The sequence below is a fragment of the Chroicocephalus ridibundus genome, chromosome 7 (assembly GCF_963924245.1).
Source record: "Chroicocephalus ridibundus chromosome 7, bChrRid1.1, whole genome shotgun sequence".
Lineage (NCBI taxonomy): Eukaryota > Metazoa > Chordata > Aves > Charadriiformes > Laridae > Chroicocephalus > Chroicocephalus ridibundus.
The window spans coordinates 52,424,571-52,438,776 of NC_086290.1; the positions used below are offsets into that span (position 1 = coordinate 52,424,571).

General features: G+C 40.2%; 1 protein-coding gene across 13 annotated transcripts in view; it reads left to right on the forward strand.

Annotated features, from left to right (window-relative positions):
• The window catches only part of BCAS3 (BCAS3 microtubule associated cell migration factor), a 364,497-nt gene that overhangs the window by 123,469 nt on the left and 226,822 nt on the right, over positions 1-14,206 (forward strand). For all 13 annotated transcript variants that reach the window (XM_063342644.1, XM_063342645.1, XM_063342646.1 and 10 more), the window contains one exon: positions 10,708-10,858. In XM_063342644.1, the coding sequence (XP_063198714.1) occupies positions 10,708-10,858 (151 nt within the window). The remainder of the gene's footprint in view (positions 1-10,707; positions 10,859-14,206) is intronic.

Sequence of the window (14,206 nt, forward strand, 5' to 3'; positions counted from 1 at the left end):
ACTGAGTGATTTAGCGCAGCAAATGCCATAGCGGTGGTCAAAGCAAACTGTTCCAGAAAGATTGTGGGGAGGCAGGCGGAGGGGAAGTAATAGGCCGTGCACAGGAGACCGGGATGTCAAAGATGGATCGCGAGGTGAAAGGAAGGTGGAAGGCAGAGAGGAGTTGGATTACCACAGATGTGAGCGTCCCACTGAAGTTTTCCTGTCAAGATGGATGATTTCAGCCTTGGTAACATCAAACTGAAGAAAATTTCTATAGGGTCAAGTGTTGATGTGTCAGAGGAATGTACTGAGGGAGTCCAAGGAGAAGTAGTAATGGGATTTTTAAGTGTTTCTCTGAAAATGACTTAATAAAATGACATTTTGGGATTCTATTGTTATGTAATTTCCCCCCCTCGATTATTTACTCTTAATTTACAGTAAAACAGTGTTTTTCCATCTGCAAATCTCACTAGTTAACCAGGCGTATAAAAGACAGGCTAGTGTATTTCCCTCTCGTGCATGGTGAGTAACAAAGACGTCCTGCAGATTATGCACCGCTTTTGATAGGGTTTTGCAGTCCTTGCCAATTGGAAAATGATAAACAGCGATATTAGTGGTGCACAAGAAGGAACGTGCTCAACTGCTATATGGCTTCTCAGGATGCTTTATGTGTCTGTGCAGAGGGCCAGATAACACTTGTATACAGCTGAACAGTGTTTTAAGGAGAAAAGAGTATGATCAGCATAAAACCGGTCACTAAGATTGAGCTTTGTAGTAAGAAACCAGCTGAAAAGAGCTGGTCGCGGAAGGAGTGATGCAGGAAAGGTTTTTTGAATGGTGTTTGTGTCCAAAGCACAGAAGGGAGAGGCTGGGGTTGGGTCAGGAGGAGAGATTAGGTACAGGGCAGACAGGATGGCCAAAAATTTGTTGGTGGGTCAAGGAATGTAAGAGGCTTGAGGGAGCTGCGGTCAGTGAAATGACAAAAAGTAGCTTTGCTCCCCTGATAGAAGCCTGTAATGTGTTTGATCAGAAGGTGAGAAAGTAGAATCTAGAGTTTTTCAAGAGACCATATCAGTTGAAAGAGGAGGTTTAAGTATTGAGGGTGTTGTATGACAAGTAAGGTTTGGCCTGAAGGAAGGTGAAAGCATGCGACACTCCGTGTTAGTGACCAGCGAGGGAAAGGAATGGGGCAGGAGCTGGTGGGAACAATCATTTTATCTGATGGACCTGCTGAGTTCAAGCCCAAACACCTTCTGCTTCCCCTGGCTGTGGGTATTTGGGGCACAGCCGCTGCTGGGAGGGAATCCAGGGTCTGAGTCAGACTCCCTGTGTGTATGATCGGTGATGGATTATGCAGTAAATGGGTGCTGCCCTTGTTGTCTTTTTTCAGTTTATTATTCTTAAGTAAGGCATTTAAATCAACTGTGCATTTTTGGTAGTCTGAAAAATGTAAACACTTTATGGAGAGAAACGTAAGCATTAAGATTGGAAATAAAATATACTTGTATCTTTTAAAAGGTTTATCTTTACCCTTAAATATGCTGATCGGGCTTATTCTTTTTGCTTAGTCTTTGTGGGCTGTTAAAATCAGTTGCTTTTTCCCATCTCAAGGAAATGCATCTTTGACACTTCTCATGACCTGAGTCACGATGCTGTCACAGAGCCAGAAAACATCCTTAACGGTCATGGGTAAAAGAGCAGAGCTGCCGAGGGTGTGTGGTGGGTGGAAGAGGGAGAGAGATTGCTATGGTTTACTTCAGTTCCTATTCTACGGGTGTTTCAGACAAGCCATTTATTATAATTATCCATGGATATTATTATCAAGTTCTCATATGCAGTGGTTCTCAAGGCACTTTTTTTTTTTTTTTTCACATAACTTGGGATAAGTACTGTGTATTCAACCTGGATTGAATTCAGATGCTAAAATATTTGTGCTAATTTTTGCAGCTAGAGCGAGGGAAAATAAGGCGTAGGTAAAAAAGTGAGGAAAAAAAATAGCCACAGATGTATTAACATGTAGTATATTGCCAATACAAAATTCTAATAAGCTAAGCACTTTGGGTAGGGGGCTGCTATTAAGCTTTCCGTATCTCCTCACCCAACACAGCTGCGTACAGAGGTGTCCTTCAGAAATTCCCAGACCAGTCATTTGCAGTTTCTGAGACAAGCTGATCAGTTATTCTGACTCCATTGTCCCCAACACAAAAAATCTAAGTTCATAAGGATCACTTTATTCTCTATCATTTGGAAGAGAAGTCCGAGACACTCAAATTCTCTGAAGTTCACAATGCTGAAGCATCTCGGAGTCTTCCCTGAAAGAAGGCTTTGAATTCAAGACTGTGTTGATATGAATTATGATTGATAGGCACGACAAGGGGCAGTAATAGTGCATACTTGTTTTCTCAAGCGCTTCATCATTCACCAGCAGACAGTGTTAGTAAAATTCCCATGTGCAAGAAATGGGAGTAGCAGAGTCTCTTCGCAGTGCCTAGAAGCTGCCTGTGCGATAACCTCATTAGTGGAGAGTCTGCGCTCGCATAGTCCTTTCCTCGGAAGAGTTGGCAAACTCATGTCCAGTGCTGTGGTAGCTACAGCCACGGCTTCTGCTCCAGACCTGGCTTACGGCCACGCGTTGGGGAGGATGGGCAGAGCACCTTCGCTTTTGTTTGCAAAATATTCCATAGCTATACCCATAGTAGCTATGAGAAACTAATCTTGCAGTCTTATAATGTGTGAGGAGTTGAAGGTGCAAGGTACAAATAGGATGGCGAGGTGTGGACCCCTCCTTGCCCATGGCTGGCTTTTACTGGAGGTGACCGACGAGCAGAAAGGCCAGTTTGGCTGATTTTCCTGGTAACCACCATCTGGAGTGAACCGGCTGAAGTGTTGCTGCTGCTGCCGGCTTTACGGCCATGCAAAGCCTGGAGCCAACAGCTGGCAAATGAGTTTTGTTGTTGTTTTTACTTCAAGGAGAGTTTTGCCCATAAATGGACTTGAGCTTTGCACCAACAATATTTTTAGTTAAATAAGTCCTGAAAGATGATTTTTATGCCAGACTTGTATGTGTGGTGGCGGAAGGGTTGTTTTCTAAGGAAATGCTTCAAGGCATCTTTACTGTGCAGCTCTTTGAGGAACTTTAGCACAGTAAACAGGTATCTGGACAAAATGAGGAGGGGAAACGGCAAGGGAAGAAGCAGACATTTCTTTCAGATTTTGAAGGAGATATTTTTACGCAAGGTAGTTAGCACTATGGGTGTCCTCCCAGCTGCTGCTGGGAAGTGCCACGGGGCCCGGGACGCTGTCGCTGTTCTGGCAGAAGTGGCTTCCTTTCCTTTTCAATTCCTCTGGACTGTCAATGTAATTCCTTTTGCATGCAGGAAAAGAAGAAATACGCATGGAGGTAGGCGAAATGGCCAGCTGTACATCACTAATCGTAGAAGTAAATGACAGGTCCAAATCCCAGGTAGAGCTTGAGGTTTGAACTGTTTTTTCATAATCCATCTTTGGCCAGGTGGAGAGAACGGGCAGCAAAAGGGTCACGTCAGTTCCTTCTCTCTTCCAACCTTTGTCAAGGATAAGAGATTTTCAGATATCAGTGGGACGCTTTATAATTGAGGGACGAAGTTTCTGAAAATAACAGAAGAAAGAGAAACTTCAGAAGGAAGAAAGGAATATTATGAGGCCATGTTCAGATTTTGAGTGGATGAGGCTGTTGAGCAGTTGGAAGAGCTGAAGTTCAAGGAGCTCGGGTGAGAGGGCAGAGGACTGTCTCAGCGGTGGCTGAGACACTTGGACTGGCGCTTGCGTGTCTTCGGCAGAGGATTCTGACTTACAAGCTTGCCTGTCACCATCACATGCCTTTTCCTGGATGCGAATAGAGAGAAAGTTCTGCTTTCTGAGGGTAATCATGAGATTTAGTGCAGCTGTGTTTCAAAAGGTTCAATATCAAGCGGTTTTAAACATTATGAAAACAACCGGCTGCATTATTTTCTCCCATCCATTTCAATGGAGTTAAGTTAGTGATGGGTTTTGGACTTGCACCAGTTTAGCTGAGAGAAAAATTTGCTCTAAGTAGCTAGATCATGTGCATATACATGCTGTAGCAAATACATAATATTCTTCCTCTAATGGGTCTAATTGTATTGGAAATATTGAGGGTTAGGGTGTGAAATGAGGCTAAATTTGGTAGAATACAATTCAAGGAAATTGCAATGTAAATTTAATTCAGAAGCGACCATTAACTACAATAATTAGTTTCCTGACTTTTTCGAGGAAGATGTGTAACGTTTTACAAAGAAAGATAAAACACGTTTGACTCAATAAAACAAAACATGAAAGCAAAAGCCCACGTTGGCAGTAATTAGCGCTCGTGGTGTTGAGTGTGTTTCTCGGGACGCTATTGAGTTTGTCTGTCAAGCCCTTCCAAACGAGTTCTGCGAGCCAGCATTGCTTCCGCAGGGTTCTCTATTCAGGTCACAAGGCAGCGTTTCTCACCAGGGCGCTGCTGTTTCCTCTTCCGACTGTAGTAGATTACAGATTATACTGGAACATGTCTGAGAAGAGGTCAGAAACGAGGGTGAAAGTCTTGGAACTGAAGCTGGGAAGCTTTTCATTCTCATCCGGGAAACTTTTTGTATTGAATAAAAAGCAAAGCAAAATAAACCACCACATCCATGACACTTCTGTTTTTCCTGCCATTTTCTGTCTGCCAGTTAGAAAGGATTTTATTTCCCTTGCATTATACGATTAGTGAATGTTTAGTTGAGGAATCTTCAGTGTTAACACTAAACAGAAGTAATGGCCAAACATAGTTCATTTTCTTACAGCTCAGCCTCCACGTGATTGCATAGCCTCGAGTAGCTGTGGTTTTATTTACCAAATTAAAGATGTTTATATGTAGTGTTAATGCCAGTAGACTACGTGGTACACTTTGAAATGTAGTCTGTTAAATACTGTAAGATATAAAAGCTAATCGAGTGGGTTTTGAATTTTAGTAACACTGCATTACTAAGCTTTTTGTATTGGAGTAATGGAAGAAAAATGAAAAAAATCAACATAGAATCATTGTATTATGAGTCTGAGAGGTGCTCGATGCCACTTTAGTTTTCTGTGTAAAGTCTGTAGAGAAACTAAAATCTTTATGATCATTATGTTCCTACCAGAAGAACTGCCTGGGCCAAGCCCCGTTGTCTTGCTTGCCAACAGGGTGGGATTTCTCTGTGCAGAAGAGGATCCCACAACCCTTGAATGAGGAGACATGTCACATGCAATCAAAACTGCCAGGGGAAACTTACTGGGTAAAACGATTTAATTTCAGTTTGGCAGGAAGTTGGTGTTTGCAGCCCTTAGGTGTTAGGGTATAGTTTTGGTTTTAAGCTGGGCTGGGAATTACTGGGTTCCCTTTCCATCTGATGGGGTGAGACTGTTGCCTCTGTGTGGTACCGATGTATTAGAGCTGGGTTTAGGCCAGGTGAGAAGTGATTTGGAGAGCAGGTAAGAGGTGATTTGGTTGCATTAATGTGGTGCTATGTGTGGACTAAAGAGAAAGGCAAAGTAACTACGGAGCGATCAGTGGGGCTGCATCAACAGAATTCCTTTCAGGATCCAACAAAGCCTTTTTGGATAACACTGGCTGCACCGCACTGTGTTCACAGATGAGCTCCCTGGGGCTGGTGGGAATATAGCTGCCGTGATGTGTTTTGATGTATATTTATGTCATTAATAGCTGCAAAAATCAGGATGTTTTTCTTCCTTCTCCTCCAAGACGATCTCTGACAGTGGTGCCCTGAAGCGCTCCGTTCAAATGCTGACCAACTTGAAATCTGGCCTGAATTCATCAAGGCTCTTAGTTGATCAGAAGAGGACAAGCTTACTGTATTAATTGCTTTCAGTTGATTGAATGCTTTCTATACAGTGTTACAAGCTCACAAGTCTATCGCGTTTTCCCCTAAGTGTAGCTTTCCTTTCATATCCAAAAATTTACTTCAAAAACTTAAAAATGCGTGATTTGATCGAATGTTTAAATCTCACATTTGGGCCTTTAAGAGTATTGTGTAGGTTTAACAATGATTGTAAGTAACAATTGTGGCTGTCAGTAGCTTCCCGGTGGGGTGGCAGAGGTGTGTGGGCAGAGGAGCGGGCTCTGAGGCGGCCATGGCTGTGGCGGGGCCACGGGCCCGTCCAGGCCGGACCAGGAGCTGCTCCTGATGTCTTTTCCACAGATGTCCAGCTCTGTCAAAAACCAGTAAATCTTCTGAAGTTTATTTTCCTTATAGCATCTGTGTTTTATAATGGTGCTTTTAATTTGTTTTTTCATTGCCTGCTGGGATTTCTTTTGTCCGGCACTTTCAGGCCTCCCTTTTTTCCTCGGTGGAAGTGAGTCCGTTAATGATGGCTGCCTCGGGAATACGGACCAGGCAGGCCGGCACAGCAGCCGCTCCCTCCGCCTGACAACAAAGCCCATTGTTGTTTTCTTTCTTCACTTTTATCCTCAGCTTAATCCATTTTTCCTTTGAGTATTTGTGGAATAAAACGTCTGGAAAAGTGTGGCTCAGGTTTTGGGGGGGGGGGGGGGGGGCGCGATGGCGGTTTTGTTGCAGACGTTCAGCAGGCAGGTACGCAGGCAGAACTGACTGACGGCGGTTTCCCTGTCTCAGTAGGCAACAATTATCCAAGCTAATGGATAATTGTAAATAAACTTCTTCTGTCAGGCTACCAGAGCCACAATATCCTCGGCTTTTTGTGAGTCTCTTAGTAAAATTAATAAGAGATTTATCAACAGCTTAAATTGAGACATAAGACTTTTTTGTTTCCTTTATTTTCCTCCAACGGAAGTCTAAAAGGCTGAATTAGGATTAACTGTAGGAGTTTTTCTGACTTGGGTTTAGTTGTGATCAGGAATTTGGACCTTGAGTCTGTAATATTTGAGTGAAAATAATGCCAGTGCTTCCCTTTGCCTGTGTCCTGAGCTGTGGCCCGCGCTGGAGAGGGAGTGCAGGCAAATGGGAGCATGTAAACAAGGAAAATAAACCTTAGCCTATGCTGGCTTTAATGCATTCCGTGCACAGCTCTTGACCTGTCATCTGAAAATCTCTTCCCTGGCAGCCTGTGGAAAGGCAAATACTCAACGCAAAGGACTGGCCTTGCACGGGGTCCTGAGGGCTGTTAAGCTCGCGCTCCGGGCCATTACCAAGGGAAGGTGCCCCATCGCTCGGCGTGCTCTGCTGAAAATGTTCTGACTGATTCTTGAGAGGGCAAGCGTGCCATGAAATTGTGATGATGAAGATTAATTTTCTCTAAATTAATTGCCATAGAAAGTATTCCTTGAACAGCCAATAGGATGTGATCTGTGTGTAGCTGTCAGTATGCAACCAAGTTAGCATTTAAAGTTAAATTGTCAGTGCTAAGTGAAGCTACGCTGTTGAAGCTATAATTCCAGGGGTTTATTTGTTATTAATATACGTATTTCCTTACAAGACTGAACATGTACTGTCCACATGTGGCAAGGTAACTTGAGTGCAGGATTCTGCTGCATGAAAAATACTTGCTATTTCTAGCAGACTTAAACTTTGGCTTATTTGTTGGTTGTCCTTTGACAGTGAATCAACAACTGCCTGAGCTGTAGAAATAATGTTGATGCTTGACTGCATTCTTTGTGCTCTCTTGGCCTGCCACGGCAGTCCTGCGCACACACAGCTCCCCTTTACTGCGGGAGGAGTTTCCTGCTTCGAAGGGCTGGAGGGACGGAGGGTGACTTGGTCGAATTTCTGGATGGGTGCAACAGCACACCGTAAAATTACAGGGTTTTAAAACGACTTATTAAACATAATGTGTGACACTCTTCTGTTCCAATGAAATTTAGAATGTGCAACACATTCAGCTTTTGCTGACTGCTTAGGAAAGGAACAGCCCTAGTCATAGACTGCGTTTACTGTGTCCCCAAGGCTGTGCAGTTAAGATGACCTGCATGAACCTCTCCGATAGGTCTGAGACAACATGTAATGAAGATATAACAATATGGAACACTTCCATCATAAAAATACTTAAAAATAATTCCGTGTAAATGGAAGCAAATATTTTTACTTTTTCTTTTAAGCATAATTTTCTTTACCCTTACTCATCCACACCATCTTAATATTATTGTAGTCAGATTTTCAAGAAAAACTTTACTGTCAAAAATAATTTGTCTCCTTTTTTTAGCATTCCAACTTTTAATTTTTGACTTTTGTCACTTTTAATTGCATTTATTTGCAGTTAAGCAACTACTGTGGCTGCAGAGAATATAGATTGGCAGGCAATAGTTATTGGGATATACCTTAGGTATTTACAGCTTTTCCATTGGTCATAGCTGAATTTTTTTATCATATTTGTGCTGTGCATTATGATCTCTGGTTTAGTTAATTTTTTTAATTGACATTTGTACACATCAGATTAAGCTATACATTTAAAAACGAAATGCCTGACCTCTAAATGTTTTTTTCAAAGAATAATCATCTTACATTTTGCGCCCATTCAGCATCTCTTGTGCACGTTTTCAGTTCTCTCTGTATAGTTTAATAATTTTTTTACTTTACTTTGTGTTTTCATATGTGTGAGCCTAAACATGTGTAGGATGTTGTTGCTGCAATTAATAAAAACTCCTAAGTGATGACTTACTGCAGTTTTCTGAGTATCCTTAACTGCCTTGGGATTCCTCAACTTGTGTGAAAATAAGGCAGCTCATCCTTGTGTAGGATGGACATCTGTAAATGCCTCATTTCTCTGCATGTGAATATTCTATTGAATCGGCTGAAGGTTTTGCATATGGAAAACTACGTGATGTTGGGAGCAGAGGGCACCGAGTAATTAAATGTGCCTTGAGAGAGAGAGAGGACTGTTACAACACAGTCATTTGGTTCAGTAGTTCATAGTTAATCATTATATTCCTAACAAGTAAAAGAAAACAAATTACAGACATTTGGACCCCCCTCTGTAGATACCGTTGCTGTTTGCTGTGTAGCATGCAGTTGCTCACGGTGAATATTGGAGAGAGGAACACTTTCAGAGGGGCCTTGATTACATGCAACAGTAACTAATTAGACAATAATGCAGAAAACTATTCATATTCCGTTTTACAAGAACCAAGAATGCATTATGAAACTAATCTTAAAAAAAATTAATTGCATCTCGGTCTTAATTTAAAACTGAGCTGGGTTTTTTTTTCCCTTTCCTGTTTCTTTTTATTCCAAGTTGGTGCAGGAAAATTGCTATTAATGAAATCTGCTCTCTGAGACTTCAATAGGCTTGTTATTCATTAAAGCCTTGCTATTTCTCTTAAAATGTATTGACCAGTGTTCAGGCCAGATACTTAACACAAAATACACTTTGTAATTTCATCATTTTTGTTATTGTGCTTTTCTAAGATGCAGAGGTCTAGAGACTTTGTAGAAAAAACAAATAAAACCCCTAAGCTTACAGTTATATAGTATTAAAAGAAGGGTAAAGGAAGCATTGAGTGTCTTTAGGATGATGAGACATTCATTAAGATTTTTCCGCCTTCCTTTTCCTATTTTCAATCCATCTGAAGTACCATTAAAGCTTTTCAGGCAGCTTCCTGTGAGAAACTCTTTGCTGTGCTGTTTTTCTTCCTTGAAAAAAGGTGGCTGCTCTTCAGTCAGATTGTATGGATTTGGCCTGGGATTTGTATAATATCTGTGTAGAATGCAGCGGTTGTTTAGGAACCTAATTCCCAATATGGCTCCCTTTTGATTAAGAACAAAGCCAGCGTTTCACAGCATTATAGGAACACAGAAAAACAAGTTAATGATCTAAACCTTTTAATTCATGGTTGCTTGTCTATTTAAAGTACTTTTGATTCTGCTATAAACAGACTGGCCCCTTTTTTGTTTAACTTCTTTCTTTGGTTTCTTCACATTTCTTTCTTTACTGTCCATGAAATTTGTAGCTAGTTTCCTTTTCTAACTGAAGAATGAAAGGTTGTGACTACAGAATGATACAGAAAGTAAGAAAGCGTATCTAAACTGGGCGTATATCCAGCACAGAGCTCTTTGAAACAAGCTAAATTTCGGGTTGTTGGGATTTTTTTGTTATGTTTTCCCCTTCTTTTTTTTTTAAGTACCTACGTTTTGTTTTCTTCTTCTTCTTTTTTGAATGATTATAAACTTTGTTACTTTTGTGATACTTTCTTGATTTTTACCTGTAGTTTTGCAGGGCTTTATTTTGTATAGTTACTTGTTACTTTCCTGCGCTCTTGGTTCAGAGATGACTATTATGTGTGCCTTTATCCGTAGAGACAACAAAAGCGACCTTTTCAGGACTTTCAATTACCAACACTGTATGTGGTACTTTAGGAAAATAGTTCCCTTCCAGAATATTCTTTTTTTTTTTTTTTTTTCCATAGAGGATTGGAATCCAGAGTTTGTTCTTCAAACCGAACTCAAAAACATTTTGGTGAACAAAACTGTCAGGCAAGCAGCAGGAATAATTTTCTTTCCATGGAAGGAGACCTTATCCCCATATATAAAAATAAATATTTGTGGCTTCCATTATCATTTATTTTTTAGATAGCTTTTTGCTTACAATAAGAGCTTTTTATCTCCCCCCCCTTTTCGTTTTTTTTTGGTTGTTTTTTTTTTTTTTTGGCAATGGCTTATTTCAGGCAGTTATTAGAAATGATAGATGAAGAAAAAATTCCATTAATGTGTTTTATTACATCTTTATCTCAAGGTAAATTGAACAGCCAAGACACTTACAATAACTTCACAAACAATAATCCTGGGAACCCTCGACTCCTGCCTCTTCCAAGTTTGACTGTGGTGTTGCCTCTTGCTCAAATCAAACAGCCAATGACATTAGGGACCATCACCAAACGCACAGGGTAAGTATGTCTGCACAAACCTTTCTTAATGTCGTTATTTATAATTAACATGGAAATAATTTGTGTTACTAGCAATACTTAGTTTTATTCCTTATTTTAATTTCAGTGTATGTAATTTAATGGCAACAGGAGGGGGGTGGGGGGAAAAGGAGACAAGAAAAGTGAACGAAACCTGAAAACAAATCTCTAAAAATTCAGGATGAATTAATACATTTGGGTGGGTCATTTTCTTGCAGTCTACCATGTGGGCAGTACTGTACACTGACATCAGGAGAGTTTCACGCCAGGAATTGGCATGAAACATAAGCAGAGCTGTATTCAATCAGAATAAGTTATGGTTTTACTTTTTTTTAAAGTTTGTTTATTTTTATTTCCACACTTTTCAAGCAGAAATGATTTTTGACTATCAGAAATGGAAAGACAGTAAGCCGGGGTGAGCATAAAGAGAGAACTTAATCCTGCTGTTTTCTTGACCTTATTTTTCCTCTGAAGTGACTGTTCTGTACTATGAAATTCACGTGTGGACTTTCATGCCGGAGCCAGCTGCACTTTGGTACTTCTCACTGTGCCGTGATAAAGCACTTCAAAATATTTATTGTGCAAAGCTCTACTAAATACATGTACGTTACAATTACTAAGAAGATTCCGAGAGCTTCATAAACTGTAACAAATTTCAGTTAATTGATACTGTTCAACAGTTGATATTTTGCTAAATTTAAAATCTTCAGTTTTCGCAATTAATACGTAAATCTAGTGGGCGATTATTATTTTTTTTCCTGCTCACTTTTTGGTTATTCAAATCTCTGAATATTTTCTAGTTAAAAGTCTGATTCATGCAATAATTTACAGATGGTGTTTATATTTTTAAGAAAAACAGATCAAGTTTGGCATGGGGTTGGAGAAAACAATTGAGAGTCCTGCAGGTTCATAATATTTTCCTGTGTTTTGGCAAATGGGTGCAGGCACTGTCTTGCTTGCTTCAGTGCTTTCTTGCTCAAACCCAAATAATGAGGTGAACATGACCTTGAGTTTTGTGGACCGGGAATTATTTTTCAGGTGAGAGCTCGCGGATGTTCCTTCTCTCCCCCTGAGTAATTCCCATGTTCTGTGCTTGAGTGTTGAGGACATCCTGTAAAATCTGTTATTGTTTTGTTTAGTGCACTAAGTATGCATGATGACGTTCTAAAGCTTACATATGTATGCACATATATACATGTGTATCTCTATGTCTATCTAACAATCCAGCCCTGCTCTCGTAGCTGTAAACAGGAATTTCATTAGGCTCGTTGAGCCAAATCGTGAACTACGAACACACAATTGCCCTAAGCACAGGGGCTGCATGCAGATAAGTTCCTGAGCTTCATAGATAATTGTAAACGGGAGTAAAGAAACAGTATGAGGATAATCTTGTGGTTTAACTTCTTTCACACATACATTTCAAGTTGCTTATTTTTGCAGGTTTTTTCTGCTTACAATTTAAACATGGGTGAGGGGAAAAATTGCGCGAACAATCAGGTGAAATTTGAAAGTATAGAAAGGCGCAATCTTGGATGCGGACAGGCAAGGAGGCAGGATCAGGGCAAGGTTAATGTGCATGGAGATCAGCAAGAAGTTACAGAAAGAGGGAAACCATCAAAAAGGTGACTCCAGGAGTACAGTCAGAGGAGGACAGGAATGTAATCCTGGCTCTGTCTGTAGACTCTTAGAAATGTAATAGACCCTAGAACTAGGTGGGACAAGACATAGAAAGAAAACAAAAAGCTAGCTGAGGGTCTGCCGGGGGGAGGTAGGGTGACAGGAGCAATGGTGAGGATGATGATTTTTAAAAAAGCACGTGGTTTACAACAGTAGTTCATGCAGTGGCCTTTACAAAGGCTGTTTCCTTAATGCCGTGGTGATAGCAAACTTTCCTACAACTATTGCAAATGTAATAAATCTGCACTATTTTATTTAATGTTTTCTTCTTAAATATATTAAATATATTCAGAGAGTGTTCATATTGATAATTTTCTTTAAGTAAATTTTACTATTCACAAACCGTCCATGTCCTATTATTTTGTGTAATTTTAAAAACTAATTAAATTTAAAATATTCAGTCAGGCTTATGTAAGGGGGGAAAACAACAGTCATGGGAAATACCCTGCTGTGTAAATAGAGTTTTCATGAATGAGGATCATAATTTTCAGCGAAGCCCATGTAGATGTGTAATGAGAAGCTGAGAGCTTCCTTCATTTCTTCTCCATCCAAAATATTTGATGAAAGTACACAAAATTAACATGAAAAGCTGTATTTATAAAGCAGGGATTTAAGAGGAATGCCTAGGATCCAAGAAGCCTGGCATGCCTAAAATGACCAAATTGAGACAGCAGCCTTAACTTAAACCTCCAGGGGGCAAAGCGTGTGTTTAACATATTTAACATCTGCCCTCATATTTCTAGAAACACATAGCAATGTAAGTCTGTACAGTGTAATATTTAGACAGGACAGGGACCATCTGCCTCACTGGGAGAAGTGTAGGAGGCATGTAGTACTGCAAATGGCAAAAGACAGATGTATTTACACCTACATGGTCAGCACCTTTAAGCACCGCTCCGAGGAAACAAGGCTCTTCTTTGGGAGCAGCTGCTTAACCTTGTGATTGTGCAGTGATCAGAAAAGGAGACGAACTCGCTATCGGTTGGATTTTACAGTCACTGTTCAGTGGCCCTCAAAGCAGATTCCTTTTCTGTTGTTGCTACTTTTAAAGAATTAAAAATTTAATTGGCTGCAGTATGTTTCTAAAAGTAAAAGCAAGACGAAAAGAATACCATATAATTAGCAGTTCCGGCTTTGTCCCTTTTGTTTGCTTTTAACATATGATAAGCTTCTTTAATACTAGACATCTTAATTAAATTTTGCAGGTTTTATTAACCAAAAAGTCAAGTTGGTTTTTTTTTTCTGCGAGTATCCAAGACGGCAAAATATTTTTCAGGTACTGAAAGGACTGATCAGTGCTTTTAATATCATCTGTCACCAGCAGAGCTGCAAAGCATGTCATTTTACTTGACAGGTGGAATGGCCGTAAATTTTTTAAAAGTGTTCACTGTAGCCCTATGGGAATGAAAGACCAGAATCTGGAGTTGTGTTGTTACTGCGCTGTTCATCACAGCTGCTTTTTTTTCATGCAAAGTTGTGTATTTCGGAACGTTTTCTGATCAGTCATTCTGAATACAGTCTTATTCTGAATACAGTTTACATTCTCAGCACTAAGTAGCTCAGAGCGTTACCTCCCTTTTGCCATCACTGTCGTTTCCTTGTTCCCTGCCCTCTGTTTCTTCTCTTCCTTTTTAAAGTCTCTCATTGTAATTT